The 26,332-nt window shown below is 41.3% G+C and overlaps 1 protein-coding gene across 1 annotated transcript in view; it reads right to left on the bottom strand.

Annotated features, from left to right (window-relative positions):
• Nucleotides 1–1,001: 1,001 nt before the first annotated feature.
• The window catches only part of LOC115917405 (sodium channel protein type 5 subunit alpha-like), a 215,495-nt gene continuing 190,164 nt past the window's right edge, over nucleotides 1,002–26,332 (bottom strand). The window contains exons 22-28 of the mRNA XM_030971429.1: nucleotides 20,418–20,540; nucleotides 13,810–14,091; nucleotides 7,593–7,646; nucleotides 5,928–6,069; nucleotides 5,365–5,465; nucleotides 4,624–4,894; nucleotides 1,002–2,937 (exon numbers count right to left, since the gene is read on the bottom strand). Coding sequence (XP_030827289.1) covers nucleotides 1,700–2,937; nucleotides 4,624–4,894; nucleotides 5,365–5,465; nucleotides 5,928–6,069; nucleotides 7,593–7,646; nucleotides 13,810–14,091; nucleotides 20,418–20,540 — 2,211 coding nt within the window. The 3' untranslated portion in view covers nucleotides 1,002–1,699. The remainder of the gene's footprint in view (nucleotides 2,938–4,623; nucleotides 4,895–5,364; nucleotides 5,466–5,927; nucleotides 6,070–7,592; nucleotides 7,647–13,809; nucleotides 14,092–20,417; nucleotides 20,541–26,332) is intronic.

The following is a 26,332-nucleotide window of genomic DNA, read 5'->3' as shown; positions in this document are numbered from 1 at the left end:
TTTTGACTCCTTCACAACCTGGGATGTAACTAAATGTTAATGACAATACACCTTAAATACATTCTTGATATCTTTGCTTCTCCAAGGTGAAAAAGCACAATTACTCTTCCTTTAAAGTGCAATGGCTCATTACAGAAATCTCAAGATTTTCCATGAAGTCCAACCAAACCCAAGTACAATCAGTCTGAAGGTGAAAAAGAAAGAACTTGTCTGTAATGACTGACATGTCTCTATATTCCATAAATAATTTCTCACATTCTATCAAGGCTGAAAGATAATAAATAATAACCTATGTTAGCATGTAAAACCTCTAATACTTTTCTACAGCCACACATCCACCTTTCACCACATTGTCATTTCTTTGGCCTGAAGCTGAAGGACACATCAACTGTAAATATTATTTTGCCTACAGGAATGAGGATATAGCTATTATCTAGTAGATTTTTTTTATCAGTTCCTGTATTTCTTGTCCTTCCCCAGAAATCTAACCGTACTATCTGATAAAATGAAAGATGGACCTTGAGTAAAAAGGATTCAAACCCTCAAAATTTGTGTACAGATCCAGAGGTAATTCCCCTCCCACCTTCTTGATCACACTGTCACAGCCGTTCTGCACGGCCCAGTTGGCATTGATTTATTACTACTAGTAGTATTTGCAATTTATTTTTTTTAGAGTAATATTGATGCACAGAGTTCCAAATAAGGCTGCTTAGCTCAGTGTTCCTGGGGAAAATGTAACCTATCCCACTACCTTAACAGAAACTTTGCCAGCCTAGATGGTGCTTTGGATCACTACACACAAACGTGATGCGCTACTTCTATGGCGAGTTTGATTGCAGATTTCAAAGCAGATTCTTGAAACATACTAAAAAATTAGTGCTTTTATTAACAGTTTTACAAACAGAATCCATTATTGTCTAGTTTCCTGAAGGATAGAACAAGCCATTTCTCTCATTATTTTGACATCATTTGCTTCTCTGTTTTTTTTTTTTTTTGTGTGTGTGTTTCTGCTGATGTGCAGTTGCAAGTCCCAAGAGGGAGGGCTTAGTGTAATCAACAGTTTAAATGTTGCTAATTTGATACTTCAATTATCAACAACTTTCCTCTTCAAGTGATGGGGATCCCACAAGTTTCTACCTTGACTCAGAGTTCATCATGAAGAGTGTAAGGATCATTAATCTCCATGGAAAAAGAGACTTCATTTTTTTTTTAAGTAAAAAAATATCAAATATAATAAATTTATGAAAGACCATTCACAACATATACAGTAAGTGTTACATTTTGCTACAGCAGCTGTGATTTTTTTTTTCTTTTTAGAATGCAAGGTCATACATCGCCATAAGTAAACACACTAATATGAGTAAGACCTTAAATGAATGTATACAGCCAGGCTTTATCTGTGGATAGATATACACTGTGTTTACTGTTTTACAGTCTAGCCTATTCCTATTCACACCATTGATATAACAGCTATGACCCTGCAGAGAATCTTCCTGTGCATATATAAATATAAATATTGAGCCAAGTCAAAAAGAGCAGGGTCAAATGTTATACGACTTATTAGGCTCCTGTAGTTAAGGGTAAAAACTCCACTTTGTTTCTTTTGCAACTAATTTTTAATAAGAAGGCTGCTTCAATCGTTGTGTAGTTACAGCATTACATTCTGTAAACAATGTTTTAAAGCATTCTAAACAAACACTTAAACAATTGATTCTTTATCCTTGTCGGGTGAGAGAAGACAATCTATAGCCTCATCGCTTTTGCTCACGTCCGTTATCTTCAGCTGGAGGTTTTCACTCGTGCCTCGGGTGACGCTGTCGTAGGACGGAGGGAAGGAGGTGGAGGACAGAGTTTCTGATTTGTCTATGGGCCTGCCGTAGTTTTCATTCATCATGAACGCAATGAGACCCTCCTTCTCGGGCGCATCGTCCTCCAGGATGCTGCTGCTCTCCAAAGTTCTGTGCCGGTACAGGTAGGATGCCTGCTTCATGGAGCGCCGGAACAAATGTCTCCTGTAGGCCCTCTGGATGACGATGGCGGATACTTCTTCTTGTTTCCGCCTGAGCGTCGTTGTTATCGGCTCATAGGAGATCTTGGAGGGGTTGGCTGCCATGAACTTCTCTTCCATCTGTATTTTAAGGGCATCCATCTCCCCAGATTCTCCTAGCACCCTTTTTGTAAAAGCAAACAAAATATCCAAGCAATGGATCCTGTCTCCGCTGACCATGGGCAGGTCCATCGCTATGAGTTTGATTTTGTTTGGTTTCGCTATGCGCAAAGGTTCTGACAGCGCGTCTGCAAAGTCTGAAAGTGCAGAATACTCAATAAACTGAGTGGCTTCGGGGTCAAACTTCTCCCAGATTTCATAGAACATATCAAAATCATCCTCGCTTAGAGGCTCTGTACTTTCCTCAGTGGCTACACTGAAGTTCTCTAAAATAATGGCTATATACATGTTTACAACAATGAGAAATGATATAATGATATATGTGACAAAGAATAAAATCCCTACAGCAGGGCTCCCGCAGTCTCCCTTTGAACCATTTGCATTGGGAAGGTTTGGGTCACAATATGGTGGTCCAGTGTTTAAAATGGGGTTGAGAAGACCATCCCAGCCAGCTGATGTGGTGATTTGGAAGAGACAGAGCATGCTGTTAGCAAAGGTTTGGAAGTTGAACATGTCATCAATCCCATACTCCTTCTTCACATAGGCAAAGTTAGCCATGCCAAAAATGGCATAAATGAACATGACCAGAAACAGCAAGAGGCCAATGTTGAACAGAGCAGGAAGGGACATCATTAAGGCAAACAGGAGAGTTCGAATTCCTTTGGCTCCCCGGATGAGTCTCAGGATCCGGCCAATCCGAGCCAAACGAATGACTCTGAAGAGTGTGGGAGAGAAGAAATATTTCTGGATGATGTCAGAAAGTACGGTGCCTTGAAAAGAAAAGAGATAGACAGCAAGTTAGTACATGGGAAATAATCCTAGGCTTTCCTTTTAAAGCAATCAGTCAGGATTATTGAGAAAATAAATGGAAAGTTGCCCAGAGTGGAAGGCTCACAATGAAGGGAAAGGCATTGTTGGTTTTTCATGCCCACTTAATCCATAAGAACTTTTGAGGCTGTAACCAAAGAATGGTAGTGGCAGTTTTATTAAGAGAAAGCTTTTCTGTTGATAATGAGAAACCAAGATCAAGTCAAGACACAGATAACTCCAGCTTTTTGACCATGACCCACCCGAGAAATTTGTCTTGAGTGCAGATGTCAGAATTTTTCTGATAGGACAACATTTTTGTCTGTAAAATAATGAGTCAGAAATGCTGGTGTGCTTGGCCTAGTTTTTTGAGTTACACCAGAACAGCGCAGGTTTTTACTGTGTATCCACTTAGTTGGTTGTTTGCTTGTAAATTTTTCCAGTTTCCCTGATAGGCTGGGAGGGAACTAAGGGCTAAGGCTGTGCTAGCAAGGAAATGAGCTTGCACCCCTGCATTAAACATCCTGCAGGAGCAGAGCACTTGTTCCAGAATGTCTAATGCCAAGTCCCTGGCTGCACTGAGCCCTGCTGAGCTCCTGTCTCCCACAGGAAATGGGCTCACTGGCATGGCCCAAGGCCTCTGACACTGACACAACCTGGCTGGTCATGGCACAGCACTGTGAGCAGCATGACAGCTCTGGCTCACTGTGTGCTATGGGCATATCCAGAGCTTCTGACATCAAGGTTCTGGTGACAGCTGTGTGGCAGTAACATTCCCTGGGTAACCCAAACCTGTGAAATCCAAGCTGTTCAATGTCCCCAAAGTACAAGTGAGTGTCTGAGCACCAGAGATCTGCACTGGGATCTTGCAGCTTCCCCAGTCCACTACAGGGTGTTCAGAGCAGCAGGAGCATCAGCTGATGTTTTCCTAACACAACACTTTTTCATTCACCCATTCTATTCCCTCCCTCAAAATGGAAACTTTTTTCCAGAAAAGTTGAATTTCTGAGCTCCTTCTGCTCACTGGATCAGTTGATCACCTTCCAGTTGCTGGTACTGCCAACTTCAGTAAAAACTCTTGGTAGGATTTTGGATTCATATGACCTGCACCTCTTTAGCATCTAAATACATCTCCAGAACAGCAAATGGCACAAGTTAACAATAAAACTGTGTCTTTTCTGTTTCATCTCCTGAATGTATCAGGGTGTGAAGCTCGAGTAACAAGGCTGAGAAAAGTCAGATTCACTGCACTGCCCAAACCTGCCCTGAAGGACTATTTCAAACTTTTGTAATAAAAAGCAAATAGCAAAGCAATAGCAATCCACGTGTGCCACTTTCATGTAGCTTTTTTATTTCTCTGTCATTGGTTATGCAGAACTGGTGTTAAGTGTATGTAGCAGCCAGTTCATGTTTTATCACCATGAATCATAAGTGTAGAGTTTGATAAACCTCCTAATTTTGTTCATCAAGCCAGTCTTTGTTAGGCAGTGGTATGCTAGTTATAATTACATATTAAAACTGTGTTTAGGATTCAATTCTCTGAAAGAGAAGTTGAAAGCATATATTATTGCGCAAAATTAATTTTGCCAATTAATTTTACGTCTGCCTTTCTAACCTTGGAGTCTGGGTGAAAATCCAGGGTCACCTACCTACAATGGACAGAATCACAACCACAAAGTCAAAAATGTTCCAGCCGTTGGTGAAGTAGTAGTGTCGCAGAGCCAGCATTTTGAAGATGCACTCCCCAGTGAAGATGGCAACAAAAAGCATGTTGATTTTGTGGAGGATGTTCACTTTTTCTTGACTTTGGTCATCTGTTTCCACCATCATGGTAACCATGTTAAGGCAGATGAGAATCATGATGGAGACATCGAAGGCTTGTTTTGAGACGACATCGAAAATAAAACCTTGGTATTTGTTCTGGGGGAAAGGAAAAAGGTTTAGTTGGGAAATTTGAGCCATACAAAAATTGTCTCCTGATTGATCAGAAAGTAGAGGAAAACAGAGATTATATTGCATCTGATTGGAACTTCATAAACTTAGAAGTGATGATGGAGTTTTCAAACCCATTTGCTCCTAAAGCTTTTTGAAACTGCTGTAAACAAGACACTGGACTGTGGCCATGAATTTATTCAGCGCAGGCAGGTGGCCACTGGCATATGTAAATGGCACATGTAAATTGCAATGTTAGTCAATGCTGCAGAAGAGGGAATTTTGTACCACAGGCCACTGGACTTGTAAATACCATCCAAAATCAAAACATATAATTATTAAGTGCCTTTCATCTGGGAGCAATAAATCTTCCTATGCTGGAGAGTGGAATGGTGCTTATTCTAGTAAATAAACATTCAACTATTACACAAAGTTCAACTGAATTATGCTTTTCTTACCAGTGGCCTTGGGATTGGCTTTTGAGGTTTCTTAGATCCCAGCTTTTTCATTGCATTATAATATTTTTTCTGTTCTTCTGTCATGAAGATGTCCTGGCCACCTAAGTATAGGGTGAGAACATCACTATTACTTTTGATGAAGAGAGCTTGCCTCTGCCCCCTTCCAAAGTTCAGGGATGAATCCTCTCCTATTTAATTTCCTTTTTAATGTAGCTTCCATCAGGTTGGACTGCTCAGAGGGACAGTAGCGTTGGTGCACAGAGGACACCAGGCCAGTCTGTGCTCCTGTGTCAAATTTTGGGCCAGAGATCCCCTCTGCCTGAGCTGTTTTGCTGCATTCTGTGAGGAATAGAGTCCCCCACCCCATATTTTCAGGATGCTCATGCTCTAGGGACACCAGGGACTGCTACATCTGTGCCTTTGTAGAAGTCCTGATGGTGCTTTCTGCAGATGCTCTGCCACTGCTGATCTCAAGGCTGCTGTGGCAAAGCCATTGCTGATAAATCTGCTCCTGGCCTCGGTCCCTGCAGCAGTCACAGGATGATGTGTAGCATATGCACTACTTATCTTTTTCTTTTGTTGGTTAAAATTGTCAATGATGACACCAATGAAGAGGTTCAGTGTGAAGAAAGAGCCGAAGATGATGAAAATCACAAAGTAAAGGTACATGTATAAATTACATTCCCATTCAGGCTGCTCCTCGCACTGCAAAGGGAAAAGGGAGAGTGTGAAAATGACACCACCTCTGCACACATCAAAATATTGATGCAGTCAAAACAAAGCTGTCCATTGGAAATAAAAGTTATGAAACATGAGAAAAGTACTGTAACTCCTGTGAGCAGTCAGCTCTCCTCTGAAGTTTACCACTGGTACCTGCAATGCCACAGTCATTTCAGCAACACTTCACAACAATGTCACAGCAATCACACTGCTCCAGAAAGTGCAACTCCAGAATAAATCCTACCTAATGCTCTCAATCTGAGCCTAGAAGGGGAAAATAATCCATTTTTTGATTATCCTAATGCCTGCATGAACTGATGGTACTTACAATAAAACAGAAGTATGATTGCAGTATAATTGAATCCTAATGAAAAACACTGCATTTTTAAATGCAATTATTTTTTTTTTTTTTTAGTGAGGGGTGGAATGGAATAAGGTCTATTGCTGAAGAAGTGAGAAAGAGGTGACTTGAGTCTGATAACCCCAAGCCACCTCTGCCATGTTTGGTGACAATGCTCAGATTTGCCCCATCAGCTCCTGGTATCTAGACAAGGATCATTCCCTAAATGCCATATTTTCTTGTGGGTAATCCATGAGTTTCATTCAGCAGCAGGGAGGACATGTGCACATGTCCACCATGAGCTATGTTATGTAAAGGTACTTCTCTGCTCCTGTGGTGCCATGAAGTTTTTCCACCCATTATTCCTCCCTTTAGGCCTCGACTTTTGCCCTAAATGCAGCTTTTTAAATTCCTAGTACCAGATAGCTGCCTCAAAAATTAACAGTAACTGTAAACTTGTTCCTCTAATACAATTAAAAGAAGGAGAGAAAACTGTAGATCCTTCAATAAAAAGAAAAACAAACCACACATGGTGTAGCAAGGGAAATGCTTTTTTTGTTCGTTCGCTTTTATGGAAACCTGAAAGCTGAACAGGATGCAGGTGAGAACTGAGCTGTCACCAGTGACCAGCACATCCCAGTCAGAGCTGGAAGTTCACACCACCCTCTCTGTCTGCCAGGAACTTCTCCACACTCCTCCAGTGGAGCTGCTGGCTGCAGAAAAGACACTTGCTCAAAGTGAAGGTGTAGATAGGGTTAAACACTTGTCTCACAGGGCAATTCAACCTAAACCCAGCACTTTTAAAGACATGTTATCAACAGAAGTTGGAAAATAAGGCAATAAACAGGCAGAGGGGAAGAGATATAGAGAGCAATTTAGGTCTTTGATGGACTCAGACTAATTCTTGAGGTGCCTCTGTGTGCTGGGAGTTCTGCAGCAGGAATAGATAAATCAGTTTTGTAGGAGTAAGGGCCACATTTACTTTAATTTCAGGGTCATCATGCTCCAGTACAGCTACCAACAATGAGGGTCTGCAGTGTCCCAGCCAGAGTAAGGCAGGGACTGGCACCCTGCATGTATTTAATTTTGTTGTGTTTGCTGTTAAGCACCATCAGTGCCGCAAAAGGCAATGGAACAGGAAATTACTAATTTCCTTGCAGAGACTTACCTCTCTTGAATCCACTGCTGCATACATAATATCCATCCAGCCTTTAAATGTGGCCTGAAAAAAAATCCCACATAAGACATAAGCATATTAAACAAGTACACCCTGAAATGATATAATCTCCATGATGAACTTTCAAAATGCAATGTTGAGCATGTACTTCACAATTAATACATTGCCTGCCTTGCAATCTAACATGTGTCCTTGACTTTATGCTCATTTAGGTATTCAAATTAATTCCAGCATGGTTTTCTCCTGGATTTTCTCATTTCTGTTTTTTGACTTTCTGCACTTGCAGGGATAAAGGAGAGGTTTTTAGTAGAGATTTTAAGAAGGAAAGAAAACAAAACAATTAAATCTTTGGAAGTTCTGACCTGAAAAATTTCAAGTAATGAAGAGATATGGCTACACATAACATTAAAGAATGTTGTCTTGCACAAGCCTTGCACAAGTGAGATGGATCCCATCCATATCCTGCTTGGATTCTGCCCTCTTCTAAACCAGGGCAAATCACAACAATATTAAACCCCAGGGAGTTGCATAAATCACAGCTGACTTGAAAGAAGCAAAGGCAATCAACACCTGCTGTGAGCCTAGCCCTGGAAAATCAATCTGCTTTACTGTTCAGATTTTCTTTTTATTAAGCTTTATGAAGTCGGTAGTTTTAATTTTTTTTTTTAATAATTGTTTAAAGAAGAAATGATTCCTCAGAAGTCAGTGTCTCTTATTGGAATGTTCAGTGCAGTGACAGCACTCCTAGGAGGAACACAGGGAAGTGATTTTTTACTACTCTGTAGCAAACCCACGACTCTTTGATCCCAATATTTGCCTCTTATTAGGCACATCCTGATGCCAAGCACACCTGGCATTAGTTCTGACTCTGGCCTAAGCCCCACTGCCTTTATTTGGGTTCTCCAGAGTTGTTTCTCATTTCACTTCTGACCTATTTAGACCTACCCTGACCTAAGTCAGAGTGAGAAGGTGATGAGGCATTTTTAGATTTATTCATTTCATCAGATTTACATGTCATACATGTAAGATCCACACCCAGTATTTCTTTACATCCTACTGACACTTAAGTTGAATTTTGTCCTGTTGGGTAGGCATACAATTCCAGAAAATTCCAGTAGGAATTTGGCCAGAGGTTACCAAGAGAAACTCAGGCAGTTGGGCTGAGGTGGGTACAGTCAGTGGCTTTAGAACTCTCTAGTATTATATTAAATCCTGCCTTCGCAATTCCTTCTGAATGCTGCTTAGCCAAAGGAAAATGTACAAGAGAGCAATGATATTTCTCAAAAAGTATACATAAAATAGTGTTTGAAAGGTTGCACATATTCTTATCTACTGCCTGAAAGAGATTAACCCAGTCACCCAAATCAGAACCCTTTGGAAAATCTCTTCCATGGTGCTGTGTGTTAAAAATCACTTTAGATGAAATATCTACAGGAACAATCAGCATTTTTATCAAAACAAATAATTATTTGAACCTGTCATGCTGATACTCCTTAAATACCCTAATATTTTCCTTTTTTTGCCATTCTCTCTCTAATCTGATGAAAGATTTTCTGCTGCCATTAGAGCTTTCAGCTCCAAGTGCTGCTCAGGAAGGGTGGCTGGGATGAAACATGAAATCCTTTCCCTGTGGCACAAAATGATTGGATCTTAGCCTGTACTTTTCTCCCACTTGGGAGGAAATCTTTTCTCTTGAGCAGCTATTTTACCCCTCAGTGTGTACCAGAGACTCCAGCAGCTCTCCTGCAAGGCACAGGGGTTTGTAGTGATAAAGGATGATGAAGTGATCTGACAAAAATAAATATTAAGAGAATGAAGTGCTGTGATTTTCTGTTTCCCCCAGCTGTCAAGAAGCAAGAGATTTAAAAATCTGTGGGACATCTGGAAAGCTTCCCTGGACACTTCACCTGCAGAGGGTGAAAGATACTGAGAATGAAAGAAATATAACACTGAGAAAAGAAATTATTTATCTGGAATTAGTAACCACTTACACTCTGCATAAGGAAGTGACAAAATCTGTGTTTGAGTGTTTGTGATATTATCCTGCCTGGAAGCTATCCAGAGAAGCACCATTTTCTACTGAAACTGTCATGTGATGAGATTATCTACTGATAAACTCATCCTGGGATGGGATTACATTTCGTTATTTCACTGCTGGTTAGAGCTGCAATGCAGCAAATTAGTGGGGAGGAGGAAAGGTGGGATGGCACTGGCTGCCCTCAAACCAAATGGTGCCTTGAAGGAAAGCAAGTCTTGAAATCTGTAAACTTCTGGAATTTACTTTTTTCTTTTTCCTTTTCCTTTTCCTTTTCTTTTTTTTTCTTTTTCTTTTTCTTTTTCTTTTTCTTTTTCTTTTTCTTTTTCTTTTTCTTTTTCTTTTTCTTTTTCTTTTTCTTTTTCTTTTTCTTTTTCTTTTTCTTTTCTTTTTCTTTTCTTTCTTTCTCATTTTTTTCCCCCAGGAAAGGAAATTGTTCAATAAAAATGTCTGCTTTTCATGGCTGAAACACTGATCTTCACACTGCTGAAATGTTTCCTTGGGCATTACTGTTGATGAGAGAAATTTCTGAAAGCTACACCAGAGATTTTTTTTTGCACATTCTGCATCCACAGTGACAGTAAAATCAGGCATTGCAGTCCACAGAAGTGCAAGAGATGGTGTAATGCAGTAACTTTAGACACACAACTCTGCCTCATGACCATTTTGTGTCTGATTTATGGGCTCAGTCAGGACTTCAAACCTGGCATGAGGGATTGCTTTAACTCTGCAGCTCCTGCTTGCTGTGCTGGACTAGAAGTGCTTCTTTTATCTCCCCACTCCTCATCTGGAGTCCCAAAGTGACAGAGTTAATGGGACAAATTCAAATATTAGTAGGATATAGTCAATCTAACTCAATTCTAAGAAGAACTTTTCCAAACAAGCCAGATGCTGCATGAAAGACCACTTATTTCCTGGATATTCTGCAACAGATTGCTGAAATTTCAAAATACATTGCAAAAAGTATGCAGAGGTGATCACAGTGTGGAACCATGGGATTATGCAAGGGAAGTGCAAAACTGCTACTGGAAATTTAAGATATTTCTTTGATCAGTTCAAATACGATCTATAGAACACAGGTGCTGTGATACTTTAAGGAAATTTGGAATACAGAAAAACTATTCCTGAAGCACTGGGTTGCAGCAAGACCTTTTTCCTGTTAGATTAGAGTTTTAGGAGTGTTAAATGACCAGGAAAGTGAATCATCCTTCTTGCAAGTCAAAAAGTTGTGATGACAAAGATCTTTCCCTCCCCATGAATGAGGCATTCCTCTTGCTTGCAGGCCTAGCAGAGCAGTTACCTCTGTTATTTTATTAACCTGGTTTGGGACAGCCTGCTTTTAGTTGGAGGAGCTTGATACTTTGCATGAATTTTCTCAGACTCATTAACCCAAAGTGGCAACTTCAGGATAGCACAGTGGATCCCAGTCAAGGCAGGGAAAGAGCAGAAGATATTTGGGGCAATTTCAGGCAGAAAACTTTCCTCTGGGTAGACTCATGTCCTAAAATTTCCACATTAGCAACTTTCATTTCTTTCGAATACACTGCTGAAGAAGACAGAACACCAAGCAGATTTGTTTTACCCATTTCCATTTGGATTTGCAGGCATTCCAAAGGAACTTCAGAGCCACTCAGATCCGTGCTGTGGCAGCTGAAAATGTCACCAGCCAAAAGCCAAGTCGCACTTGAACGCTCATGTTTGGGATCCTGGCAGGCTGTAACCCAAATGCTGATCTCCTCCTTGCCCTGCTGTGCACAGGGATGCACAGAGGTGTCTGACTGTCCAGGAGAGCTGGGCTGTCAGCTGAGCCCCTGCATTCCCCACAGGGGTTTGCCCATGAAATGTGACCCCTTATGGGGAATATTTGGCAAGGGGCACCGGTAACCGACACTCCTGGCAAAGGAGATCCAGATGTTTGGGCCCCTTCTCTGTGTGTGTCACCTTTTCACTTTATTGCCTGTGGTCAGCAGCAGACATAAAAGCTCCAGGTGCAGGATTAAAGCCAAAATCAATCCCCTAATGGAAACTGGCTCCTGCTCTTCCTCTGTGAAGAAGGAGCTGCCACCTGTCATAGAAATCCTACCTGACTTCCTGCTAAAACCAGTTTGTTCAGCCTGACCAGGCCTAGGTTTATAAGACTTCTTTTGCAACTAAAAGATCTATTTCTCTCCTACCCAATATAGATTCACAGGTTTGAAAGAAACCATTTTCCCATTTTCAACTGGAAAAGAGCAGTATTAGCCCATTCTCTTCAAATGTGTGCTGAGATCCACCTTACAACCAGTTCTGTTTCTTCTACCACCACTGATCCCAACAGGAGCAACTACTTCAGGATATTCCTTAGGAAATGCCAACTTATGAACAGCTAAAGATTTTCAGAAAACTGGAGCTTGATTTTTATAAAAGAAATAGGAAGGAATAACTACCTCTCTGATGGAGCTTTTCCCCCAAAAAGTAGGCAATTGTTATGTAATCAGAGGAATTAAGAAACTTCTGGTAAGGCACAATATTTTAAACCTGGAAATTCTTGCTCATCGACATTGGGTGTTTAAATGAAAGACAAAGAAAACACTACTTAGAACAGAAAATCTAATTAAAGGCTTTCAAAGTGAAATAATCTACCTTGCATGGCTGAGCTGAATATCATAATTATGTGCAACAGATAAAAGCTCTCACTCTCAGCAAGTTTATGTCATGGAAAGAATCAAAAGTGGTAGTGCCCATTCCAAAGTTTCTGCTTTTCAGAGGGTGTGAAAGAAAAACTCAATGGACACTGATCAGAAGATCTCAAATTCAAGTGTTTGTGTACCAAGAACTACACACATAAGAACAGGGATTTCTACCAGAAAGGAAAATTGCTTCATGGAGCTGTTCCATGCATCTGTGACAGAGAAAACCAGATCTGGGAAAAACAAACTTGCTTCCTTGGAAGGAGAAGGGCTGGCAGACCTGATGGGGACCTGTGCCCCTTTGGAAGGGCAGGAGGGGGCTGAAGGCAGTGCCCTGCTGCATTGCAAAGGATGGGTTCTATAGGTGACAAATTAATTGATCTCCCAGAACACATTTTTTTATCCCAGAATTGAGGGATGCCATCACAGGTGTTTCAAGAAATAAACCTCCCTGCCCAAAGATGTGGCAAGGAGCTTATTTAACTCTGCGTGCAAAAATTGCAACGAGCAAACACTCCAAGTGCACATCCAGCCCCTGCCATCATTTGGCTCCAGAACAGGAACAATGGAAATAAGCATCATAACCACTACTTTATGTGAGGGCCCTGTGGAATTGAAACACAAAACAATTTGTCTGAAATCACCCAGCAGTCCAGCAGCAGGGCCTGGACAAAGTGGAGTCTCCTGTGGTTCTTTCTCTTAGGTTGTCCTGTGTCAAAACACAGTGAATCTCAGTGCATACAACCCATTTATCTATATTTTACATTTGATGGTGGGAAAGGTTGTAGAAGTGGCTTCCTTCTGCCCTTTCAGCTCAAACATTGCCATCATCTTTGAACCTCAGGAGTCTCTTTTCTGCTATGCTCCTGCCACCTTCCCAGCGAGGCTGGGCTGGGGGTGGTGTCAGCAGCCTGATCCCCACCATGACGCAGAGTTAGATTCAATCTGAATCATTACTTTAGCAGGTGGACACAAGGTGAGGAACCAGAATGAGAGGCACCAGTGTCCTTCTCAAAAATGGAAAGTCAGCAGAGGGACATAAATTAAGACTTCAGATTCATGCAGTAACTTCAGCTGGGAAACTGAAGGCACTAGAACTTCATTTTTTCCCCAGCAGGATACAGTGAAATGCCAGGCTGTTGAAGAGGGCCAGTGCACTCTGTCTGCATGGACAGTCCTTCCTCTATCACAGGTTCCTTTACTGGAAGTGAAATTTGCTCTGGATTACAATATTGACAAAATGGTCTTTAATTTACCTCAATAGCCCAATCACCTCCCAGAGAGCTGTATTAGTGACACAGCAGCAGAAACCCAAATTAAAACCATAAACTGCCATAATATCTCTAGGCCAAGTTAATATGCAAAATGTGATTTATTTACACTTGAGAAAAGTTATTGTCCTGAGAAACCCAGAAAAGCCCAGAGGTGAACCTGAGCTTTTGAAGTGATGGTTTCAGTGAGAACCAGCAACATCTGCCCATGAGTTTCTGGGGGTCACACTTACCACTTGCAGCAGAGCCAGGTACCCAGCACCAACATTATCAAAGTTAACTTTAACTTTTGTCCAGTAAAACGTGCCCGACACGTTGTAAAGGATGCAGTCACTCATGTTGTTAATAATTTTAGAGTCCAAAGGCATATCTCCTTCTGTCTTATTAATGCACTTCCCAAACTTCCCAGCAAAGAGGTTCACTCCCATGATGCTGAAGATGAGCCAGAAGATGAGGCAGACGAGCAGAACATTCATGATGGAGGGGATGGCTCCCACAAGGGCATTGACCACCACCTAAGGGGAAACAGGAAAGGGAAAACAGAATTAATGTCAGCACTTGTATGGACACTTCATTACCAAGCTGCTGTGCACCCTTGATTAATGAGTCTGAACCCTCAGATGGTGACAGGTGGATAAGCACTGACACTACCTAAGGAGCCAGACCACCTCCAAAGGCTTCAAACATCACTATTTTTTTCCTTTTGGTAATCAAAGAAGGAATCTGTTGGCATCCCACCCAAGGGTTGATGCTTTTTCAAGAGGAATCTCTGAATTCAGAAGTCATCTTGACCTCTCAAATCTTTCTGGATAGTACACTTCAGTCAAACTAAAATAATAATGTGATTAATTGGAAATGGCTGGGGTGCACTACAGTGACTCAAAATAGAGAAAAAAAGATTTCTGAAATCTTTGAATCCACTCAGGCCTCTGTAGCCAGTGGGTTGTGAACTATAGCTGTGATAAATTTTGATTAATTAAATAATAACAGATTGAGACATACTGTTCTAAGCCAGCTTCCTCTATCTGATCAGTATGCATGATTAAATGAGCAAAATCATTCTAATTTAACAAAATTTTTTTTCCTGTATCATGCTGTAAAATTCCTACACATTAACCCAGGCAGGGCTGTAAACCCCTGCATAAAATCATACACTAAAACAAAAAGCAGAAGGAGCTTTTAAGGTGTGTGAATGATGGAAATGGACACTATGCTGAAGTCAAGCAAAAAAAAAAAAAAACAACCCAAATTTCAGAGCATCTACAGACCCTCCACAGCTGCCAGGTTTGAATACAGTGCTGTGATACCACCACATCACCCAGGCAAGGTGCACATCATTTGCTGCTTTGAGCACTGCTGGGGTTTAAGGTGGTTTAGGCATCTGTGCACATGAAACCTTACACTGGAGAATCAGAGAAGATCACTAAAGAATCAATCTCAATCACAGAATATCCTGAGCTGGAAGGGTCCCAATTCCCAGTCCTGAGCAGGACATTCCAACAGTCACAACATGCAAGACATTTTCTGAGGGAAGGACTCGGTCACAAAATGCAGTTGTCCCTTTCCTATGCCACCCAGGTCTCTCCATGCTCACAGCCTTTGGAGATGCTGCCTTTGCATGGTCCAGGCAATGCTGCCTCCCGGATGGCTGGAGGCACCAGCCCCACATCATGAATTCCTCTCCATCCCTGTCTCATGCTTTGGAGATTAAAATCTGATAGGAGGGCCACTCAGCTCTTCCTCATCTCCATCTACATTTCTGAAACTGAGACAAGGTGATATTGATCCATAAAAATTAAACTTTATTCAATTGGTGGATGTGATCATGGGAAATGTCAGTTCTTCTTTTCTCTTGTGTTAGTGTCCAATTTTCTGACAAGCTAATAACATAACATTCCCTTCTCCATCATTTTTGCATTGCTGTGGAAGAAAAATACCCAGAGGAGTGAAATGGTTTTCATGCATGTATAGCAGCAGCTTCCTCTACAGCACACAATACAAAATTATGTAGATCTTCCAAAACTCAGATTTATATTTTGTGCATTTATGAATGAAGCTGATTTTCACACAGGAAAAGCTGTTTGACCAATTGTTTTGTTTTGTTTTTCTGTATAGGCCCATTCCTGATGACTTTTCTTGGTTTTTTTTGTTTTGTTTGTTTGCTAATTTTATCTTTTAGTTTTGGATGTCAATCAATTTCTACCCTCATCATTTTTAGACCAAATTTACCGTGTTAACCAAAATGCCAAATAATTTCCAAATCAAGCGCTTGTTTGGATATAGCCTTGGCTCTTGTCAAAGCAGTTTTCATTTGCTTCTCTGCACACCAATATTTTTCTTCAGTTTTAACCCACGCCAGCAAAAACCACATGCATTTGTGTTGCATTGCTGCTGAACCCAGGTTTCAGCAGAACAAGTGATGGCCATGCCCACATCCTGCTTTTTCCCTTCTGCTGAGTTATGTTCAATGGCCTGTAGATAACAAAACAAGGCACGATGCTGGAGCAAATCCTGCAGCACATCTCTGAATGAATTATTAACAGGGGGGTTCATTCTTCCCTCACTTCTTCTGCTCTAACACCATTGTGATGCCATTTGTTCTGGTGGAAGCATTCTTGCTTTGCCCTGAGACAAGTGAGAGGAAGACCTGGATGCATAAAGGCCGGTCATTATCATAAATTCATATTAAAACTTCAGCTGCACCATCTTGCCATGGAAAGGGAGGAATTTCTGCTGCACTTTGAAATAGCAGCACATATATCCATGTGTAAGAAAAGGTTTCATATTTGTTGGTTTCCATCAGTATCTTTTACAGGTGAAACCACCTTCCAGGTGACTTCTTTAGGGACAGCTAGAAACAGAGCCACCCTCTGCCCTAACTCAGAGTGGTGAAACCTATAACCTGAGCTTGGTCCCCAGATCCCCTGATCTCACAGGCCACCTCCTCAACCAAAGCGGATTCAGATTTTAAATCCAGAAATAGACTTGCATGATAAGTTAATCCTCCCTTTGCTCTGATAGATTCCCCACAGTGATTTCAGGCCCAGACTATAACTCCCAGTGAAGCTCAGGCACAGCTTTTGCAAAGACATCTAATTTTCAGTGTCATGATGTCAAATAATAGAGGAAAAAAATGTATTATTAGATAATCTGTTCCTGGTGCCCTTTGTCCTCAGTTTTAGAAACAGTTGCTGCATTTTTACGTGGAATTTCTTGAATTTGAAGGATCTGCTCTTAGATGTCTTCTCCTATCATTCCTATCTTCACTGGGGGGGAGTTACCACTGCACATTGCTCTGGGTAATTAAAAAAAATCAGAGCTTCCTTGTAGCTATCATGTTTCTTTCAGATTTTTAATCACACTCATATTTCCCTGCAGAGACTTTCCCATTTTTAATTCCCCTTTCCAGCACTTTCATGGAATTCCAGTGTTGAAGCACTGCACTCTCCCTCTGTTTCCTGAAGGGTTATTCCCTGGGTTATTCCCCTGCATATTCAGGGATTCTAACAGTCACCTCATTTGCCAGACTGGCCCCAAAGCCTGTGTCCTGCTGAACAGTCAGATCCCTGTGTCATTCTCAGCTGCTGTTTTCCAAGAAACATCCCCCAGAGTGACCTACATTCCTCCTCCTGAGGTAGCCAATGTATGTGGGTTTATTAAAATGTGTTTTGTACAACAGATCCATTTTTCACTGTGATCCAGATCAGCCAGCATAATTCCCTTATCTGTAATTTCACTTACATTGATTTGGAGTGCTGTCAGCAAATATTTTATATTTTCTTCCGAATGCTGTTAAAGTACAGATTAAAGACAGTTCTCATTCTGAACAATCCCTCACCCTGAGATGCTCATGACCAAATTTACAGTGTGGTCACTGCTTACAATTACTTTTTGAGATCCATCACCCATTTTAAAATGTGTTTACTTGTCTTGGTACAAAGCTTATGTTTGCATCACAATATCTCATGGATCAGATTCCTGTCTGAAATCCAAGGATTCTGTATCAGCACACTTACTGTCATCAGCATAATTTGTAATCAAATCAAAGGCCCATATCAGTTTTACAAGAACTATTCCCATGAAATCATGCTAACTAGCATTAATTATGCTGTTTCTTTCCTGCATACATCTTGTAACAGTCTCACCATGACTTCGCCCAGTATCATTTTCACATTAAATGGTTTCTCATCATCCCCTTCATCCTTCTAAAATACTGCCTTAAATACTGTAAATACATCCTTCTAAAATAACCTCCCTTGCAGGGAAGTGCCACCTCTGAAACAATTCCCTGATGGACAGCAAATGGGGTGACATGAGAGATGTCATTATTTGGGACAGGCAGATCTAAGGTATTTTATTCTTGGGCTCATGAGTGTAAAGCCTCTGGGTCAACAGTCCTGTCAGGTGGGATCTTGGTCTCTCTGGAGTCTTTTTCTGAGGACTGAGGGGCAGGATGGCACCAGTTCATCCTTATTTTGCAGACCTCTCATGGCACAAGAGCTGCTGAGGCTTGTGTCAAACTTGCAGAGCTCCCAGACTGTTTGAAGACAGGGAGAGAACTGAGGTCTGATGGCAGCAGGTCCTCTTGGCCACCCAAGTGCTCCTCTGTGCCTCTGCCTCAGGGAAAATTCCATCCAAAATTTAGGCACAACATGGATGAAATAAGTCTCTTACTGCAGTAAATGAAAACTTTCTTGCTCCTGTTCTAGCCCTTCAGAGATGTTTCAGTTATTCAAGAAAGAGGCATTATAATAGAACAAACTATTATTATTTTCTCACTGCCAGTGTTTGCTTCTCAACATTATCATTATTTAATCCATCCCTGCGCTGGCAATTTTCCTGTGCATTTTGGAGCATATGAACTCCTAATAACGAAAGGTCTAACTGTCCCTAGTCTTGTTAAGTGTGGTTAGACAAACTAAAACTAAAATGATTTGCTTTTCCAATAGCACGTATTCTCAATTATACTTTATCATGGTTTACAAGCTAATTCACCACCTCTGATAGCTCAGAATGACTGAATATATTTCAGCTGCAGCCATGGTACAGGAAAGAAAAGGGGATATTGAGTCAGGGAAGGAAATTTGCTGGGCTGATCCACGTTAAGATCTTCACCAAGCCAGCCTCTTGCTATTCTCAGGGAAAAATGAGGAGCTTTTCATGTTAGTTTTTCTCTATTCTACTAATGCTTTTCTGATGTTTTTGGCTCATTTCCCCACTGCTACTCAGGTTTGAATCCAATTTAGTTAAACTGATGTGAAATCATGAGCAAAAAATTGTATGTCAGCTTAGAACACACTGAGTTTTGCTTGGGCTTGTAAATCCACCAGTGAAAGCGAAGCCTTCATAAGCCAAGTCTAAACTGGTTTGAGAGAATCTGTGCACAAATAATTCTGGTAGTTACACTACTGCTTTTGCTAATACTGAATGCTGAAATAGTTCCATCTGTGAATGTTTAATAAAGACTTAGAGTAAGGTCATCAAATGACAGGAGTGAGAGCTTTAATTATTATCAGTAGTGCAACCTCACTTTGAGCCTTTGCACTTTGGTTTTGTGCAATTTGGTCAATCACCTGCAAAATATTGCCTGACTGCTGGAAAAACTGTGGTGACCAAAGCAATTCAGGTTTGGGCACCTGGATAAACAGAGCCTTTTGAATCTTTTTGTCTTAGTACCAACACAGGGGTGGTCTGCAACAATACTTGCCTCACCTTCATCCACAAAAATAATACAATATAGCTAATCACAAAATCTTCGGAGCAAAGCGTTTTATTGCCAGATCTGGTCATCCACAGAAAAGGAAAAGAATGGATGTGGGGTTTTCCTGCACTGCTGTATGGTGATATTTCCTGGCTCATCTCATTTGTTAGGTCCTCCAGCCTTCAGTCTCTTGCTGTGAGAGCATTGCAATGCAAATAATTCATTGCTGGGAGATCAGTGCATGAAATACACATTTAGTCACTGATGATTCAGACCAAAATTTTGTCTGCAGGAAAGCCTTACCCTGAATATACACCACTTTGAAATATGTAGCATTTTCCTTGGCCTAGCAGAGGGATTTGGGATCATTGATATAATTTGACACAGAATTTTGTCACAGATTTGCTTTACCTTGCTGTGCAATCTGCAAGGTTAGCAGTAAGAACACAGCTGTCACCACCTGCATGTCATGCATGGGGTAAGGAATTAAATAAAGTGCTTATCTAAACAATAATTGATTCTTGTTAGCAGGTAGGCTTAACAAATTAACAGGTATGCTGTGGGAATATAGGCACCGTGGCAAAGGAATGTAGAAAAGAAAGAGATGGATGCACAAGATGGAGCAACAAGCACAAGCTGCATGATTTTAATGTTAATCCCAACATTCCTCATTAAAACTGCAATCTGTTCAAAGGCAAAAAAAAAATCATTCATTCATTTGCTTCCCCTATCTTTAGCATTTCTAATTTTTGCTTTAATTATTAGTGAAAACATCCTTAAGAACTTTCTGATCGCTCTCATTTTAACACGTGTCAAAACAGGGAGCAAACTTTAGCTTGGCTGCTCCCCTGATACACCTTATAATGGAGAGGTAGTTGATAACCAGATGCTTCCTCATCCAAAAACCTGTTTTTTTTAAGGTGTAGTGTGACAAGTTAGGCACCAGGATTAGTTTATCACTAAATCCACCCAAGGATAAAGATGCAATGATACAACCAAGACCCAGGAGGGATTTCTTTGTTGCCATGACAAAGCACTATCATCCATTTGCTTTGGCGGACAAAGCCATGTGCAGCAATCCCCTGTTGCACTTTGATCCACACCAAGGTGAGCTCTGAGGGATGCTCTGTGTCCTCTTACCCTCATCCCCTCAAAGCGTGACAGGGCTCTCAGTGGCCGCAGGGCACGCAGGGTCCGCAGGGATTTGATGGGACCCATCTCAGAGTATCCAAGAGTGCTGGCAACCAGACTGATTAAAGAGACCTGGATGGAGACAAAAAAGGGAAAATTCAACCTGTTAGAACGCTCCTGACATTTTTCTGTCGCCACATTTCTCTTCGCAGAGAAAAGCAAGGCACAATTCTTCCCAAGAATATTTCTGGGTTTTGCATTCTCTGAACCTCAGAGAAAGGAAAAACACAATTATTATTTGCTGTGCCTGTGTTTGTGCCAAAGTAGAATGCAATATGGAGATTGTTTACTCACAGTGATGGTGTTTTGTTCCTTGGCCTATCAGGGCCAGGTGTGTGTGTGAGTCAGGACTGTCACTGACAGTCACGAGATTCTGTGCAGGGTGTGCAGAGCTGAGTGCTTGGCAGGTTCAGTTTAGATGTAATGTAATATAGAAAAATATAGTATAATAAAGTAATTAATTAGCCTTCTGATAAGATGGAGTCAGATGCATCATTCTCTCCCCCACATCAGGGGCAAAAATATCCACTATATTTTCCTTCTCTTCTGGCTTTCCTCCCTGGGAAGAAACAGCTGGTTAGAGGGACAGTGGGGAAAAAATCTTAAATGGGAGCCATTACATTGAATCCACACAGAAGGATGATCCTTCACAAAGCGAATGAGAAGAAGATCACCATAACAGACCCAGCACTCTGTGCTATTTTCTGTCCACTCCCTGAGGTGTGTGTAAGTTCCACTACCCAAAAACGAGTCAGGTAAGTGCTACAATTGAGAGCTTTTTGGAAGAAAGCACATCTAACCCTTTCCAGCACAGAAAAAAGATTTTGATATTTACATTTAATCCCTAGTCTTCAACTAAGTGATTAGAAACAAGTCTTCTGCATTGCTGGCAGACATGACTATACCACAGACCTTAAAAGAATGATGAGCAGGGCTCCTCCATTTTGCTCCTATTCACTTTTTCTGGTTTCTGTACAGTCTCTAAAGGAGATGGAAATTTGACAGGTGCTCAGTGTTGAGGTTCACACCTTTCAAAGACTCTTTCTTTGAAATGAACTTCCTGAATCTGGGAGTAGCATGGCAGGGTTCCCATGCTCTTCATGTTCTCGGAGCTTTTGTAGTGCCCTAGCTGGTCCAAAATGTGGGTGGTATCGGGCACAGGACTGTATTCTGGATAAACTGAGTGGCAGTGGAGATTGTGAACATATGGAGCAATAGGGTTCTGCATGCTCAAATCAGTGTTCACAGCCTGAAATCTTACTGAGCAAAGAGTGAAAACAAACAAAGCTCTCCAACACTCTAGGTATCATGCCAATTTGCATGTATCAAAAAACCCAAAACAACCAAAAAACCCAACCAGAATCAATCACCACATACTATAAAACACTATCTTTCTAGAAGGATAAACCTGTGTATATTACTTATCTTCCTTTTAATTTGTTTGGGTTTTTTTCTTTCTCTTACCATTCTCACAGCCCCAATTATCACAGTATTGGATATCTCATGGTCACCAATGGGAGTGTGCAAAGCTCATCTGTGAGGAGTGGGTGCTGTTGCCATTTTCAAGATAGTAGCTAAGCCTAAAAGCAGGGATTCCTCTGCATTATAAAAAATTGCTGCTAGGAAACTCCAGCACCTCCTTAAACACTGACAGCTCTGGAGGGAAACCTTCCTTTTAATTTTAGGGTGGGATGATTTTAACTCTGAAGCCCACTGCTGGCTGACCAGCCCAGCATCACGCATGAGGTCTGGGATAAATCAGGGCAAGGTCAGCCTGGTCCCTAAATCCCAAGACAGTGTCCCCTGTGGAGCAGCCTTTGTCCTGAATATGCATTTATTTACATACCAGTGCTGTCTGCACAGCTAGGCACTTTGTAAAAACTCGCTCGATTTGTTAAATTATTTACCTGCTGATGGCTTTTTTGTGCCATGTGGGGGACTAAGGGCAGGAGGTCCCAGAGCAACCCAAGCCTGAGCTGGGGTTTCTGCCAGGAGAAGTCAGCCCCCCGTCCTGCAGATGGCTAAGTGGCACAGAGGCTGGCTGTCACCCTGTCACTTGTCACTCTTTAACAAGGTGTGACACAGACTCACCTCCTGTGCACAGACCCAGCAGCTGGGGCAGAACAAAGGGCTCAATAAACACTGCTGCCTGTTGGTGCTGAGTGCCCTGTAAGAACATCACACTAGACGGGCAGACTGGGTTCAAGGTCTGATGTCTTGGGCCTCATAGACACTGAGGAGGTAAAAATCACCAGCAATCCTTGGCTTCCATCTCTGGGACAGCAGGTCTGAACCTGTGACTTGAGCATGATGCTTCCATCATTTTAGAGTAAGCAATGCCACAGGTTTGACATGCTCCTTCCACCTGGAGGAGTGATGGGATTTCAGTCCTGCTCACCCAAAGCTCACAGTTGAAGAAGAAAATCTGGGTTTAACTTAAAACCATCTTCAGCTCACCAATCTACCCATTTTCTGCCTTCCCTGTTTCTCACCAACCTGGTTTACATCCTGTACTCTGAAGCTGCATTGACACAGAGTTCAAATCCTCCTTTTATTCACTCTTCCCACTAATTTAATGTTGCCTAAATAATGGTAAAGGGCTGAGGATTTGTCTAACAGCACTAAGCAAGAGTGCACCACAGTTATATACTAAAGCCATTCGATTAAGTTATCTTAAAAGTCTAAAAAATAACTGGCATGAAGGAGAATACATGACAGGAGTAGCACTGTGGCACATATTTTTGTCTTTGCTGTAAAGTTTAGTGCAGAAAATATTCTCAACCTCACAAAGCCTTGGTGGTTCCTATCCAGAAAGGCTGAAGGTATGAGATGAACAGCTCAATGATTGTATGCTCAGAGACAGAAACCAAGATCTATACACTCACACATCAAGGGAAGCTCACTAATTTGTAAAATTGATCTGTAAAATGAATGTAGATATTTAAATGAAAATTAATCAAGTACAGGGTACCCAACACCCTTCTTTGCTAGTTTCACCCATGATGACTGAAAGTCAGATCTTATCAAGGATTTCAAACTGCTTTGGTTGGAGCATCTGCACAATTCCTCCCTCATCCTGGATTTGTGTCCCATAGCTGCCCTTTCTGCAAAGGCAGAAGGTTTTTGGTTCAAATCCTTCATCAAATCCTTTGGATCTGAGTGGGTTCTCATTTCCTTTGGAGTGGATCTGAGAGGGTTCCCATTTTCTTTTGAGAGCCACCAATGTCACCCTGAAACACATCACAGGTGGTGTTGCCCTCCTGACACAGATTTACACAGCATTAGATATCTCTGCAGAGGATTAGGTCATGAAGCTGTGTGATATTTGGCAATGATTTACAAGGCTGGAGTCAGAACAGAGTTGGAGACAACTTGTTTAAATGCTTGGATATTGGTTTTGAAGGTATCCCTGTCAAATTTTATTTATAGGAGAATTACCAACGCAGGGACTTGGATATTTGGACTTGATTAAAAGTGACCCAGAAGGTTATTTTTAGGAAAAAAATCAAGCAGTTTTCAAAATTGGTGCTGACTGCCCCACATAATCCCAACAAAGGGTGAAGTCAGCTATTTCTGGGGTTTTTTGGGGTTTTTTTTTTTTTTTACTGTTGCAAGGCTGTGCAGCCCAGAGCTGCTCTAAAGTTCTGCTTTGTGCTATGCTCAGAATCAAAAATGTGCTGGCACCCAGAAAACACCTCTGGGGTCAATGTAACCTCCAGATTCAGAATAAGTCACATACACATTTCTAATCTTTTCAGTACCTGTTTGCAAAGGGTTTTGTAGATTTTTTTGTAAAAACCTACCCCTGAAGCAGCCCTGTAATGTGGTGGAGACAAAGTGAATCCTAAGGATTCACTATTGCTTGGAACCATTTCCCATAAAACACCAAATTTGTTGACCTTGAGTTTTTCACCTCAACTTCACCTTTTTCACAGCAGGTTAGGTAAGCTGTGGAATCCCTCATCCTCATGTGCACTTCTGAGCCAAGCAGATTTATCACAGCTCCCATTTCCCTCCAGCATTTCCTGGAGGTCTTTCCAGAGCTTTTCATTTAACTTAATCAGGGAAGAGTTTCCCTGTGATGGGTCTAGACTGTTCCTGATCCCCTCGGCTTGCTGCTCATTTGGTGTCCCTGAAGTCTCCAGCAGAGTTCTGTCACTGGAATTTTCTGCCTAACTTGAAGTCCAGTGCACAACCTGGCCATCACTGAGGGTCCCTGAAGGGCAGAGATGTCCTCATAAATCAGTGTGGGCAATCCTGCCTCCAGAGACTTCAGCCTGTGGCACACAGGTCTCACTAACCCCATGGACTAGGATGTCATTCAGTTCATTTCCAACATTAACTCTTCCCTTCTGCATTCCCTGGATCATCTCAGCACAGCCAAGAGCCCAGCCTCAGCACTGTCAGACACTTCCCAAAATTTATTCCAACCCAAAAGAGTGCAAACCTTGAAAGAGTCAGCATTTACTGCCCAGCTCAATGGCAAAGCTCAGGCTCCTGGCAAAGCCTTGTGGATTCTACCTAAAAAATTCATCTTCTTGCTATCACAGACAGGCAGAGAGGGTGGAGCTCTTTCTGATCCTGGAATTCAGGGAAGATTTTTGCCCCTATTCCCAACTTTCTTTGCCCAGAGATAGTTTTATCTTTATCTGGTGATTTTTAACTTTTATCTGGTGATCTTTAAAGATCTGGTGATCTTTATCTTTTATCTTTATCTGTTTATAAGAATATTGTGTCAATAAATATCGACCTGTATTTCTATATTCTCACATATTTCTACTTTCCCACATTATTTCTATATTCTCACATATTTCTATATCCCCACATATATCTACACACAAGTTTATCTACATAAATTTTACAATAATTTGCATGACAGATGCCTAGAGCTGGGTGAAGGGAGAGATAAATGAACCCCCACAGCTTTTATGGTTGCCATTTTCAGTCTCGTGATCAAGGGAAAAATGAGACCTTTTAATTCTGGTGCACTGGGCACTGGAAACACCAGCCCTGGGGGTCAACAAACCTGTGGCTGGTGTTTTGAAAGCCAAACTCCTGGTATCTTTGTGCCTTGGTGGCACAAATTTGAGGTCTGGAGTGTCCCATTGTATGACATCAATATGTGTTTCCAGGCAAAATCAAGAAGAATCAATGAATTTAGAGGGCTAGAACACAGGGAAGGATCTCTGATGAAAGGTTAGCCTCACTGGTAGCTGTATAAATTGTATAAATACATACATAATATAACTCTAATGAGAGTAATTTCTGAATACCTTAATAATTTTGACAATCCACTTCAAAGTCTTGTCTAGAAAGCAGGACATTTTTTCAGTAATTTCCAATTTCTTGTCATAATTTCACTATTTTGCAGAATTTCTGTCATTCTTAAGGTAAGAAATATGACTTGTGTGTGTGTCCAGGTGGTACCTGGAGTAGTGTTAAATTCCCAGTGTGCTCATGCTGGTCTCAAGAGTCATTCACCAGTTGCAGATGTGCAGCATTGTCTCACAATTTAAATTATTCACCATGAACACACAGAGATAAAATTCTACAATAATTTTATGTGCCTTCATTATCTGACAATGGCCTAAGCAATCAGAGTTGTAAACCAATGTAAACCCGGTAAAGCCACCAGAACACAATTTTAAGGTGGCAGAAAAACAATTACAAAGTAGGGAGTGTGATAATGCAGCACAAGGAGGGAAAAAAGCCTTTAATTAGAAGATCACAGAGGGTTTTTTTTTCCCAAGGATTGATTGCATTTAGAACAGCAGTGGGCTCCTCCCTACATGAACCCATTTTAATATCATATTCGCAGCCTCCACAGACTCCCATCCACGGGGGGTGACGGAGTCAAGGGCACA

This window comes from Camarhynchus parvulus, chromosome 2, assembly GCF_901933205.1.
Source record: "Camarhynchus parvulus chromosome 2, STF_HiC, whole genome shotgun sequence".
NCBI classification, from domain to species: domain Eukaryota; kingdom Metazoa; phylum Chordata; class Aves; order Passeriformes; family Thraupidae; genus Camarhynchus; species Camarhynchus parvulus.
This window is presented reverse-complemented; position numbering and strand designations above follow the sequence as displayed.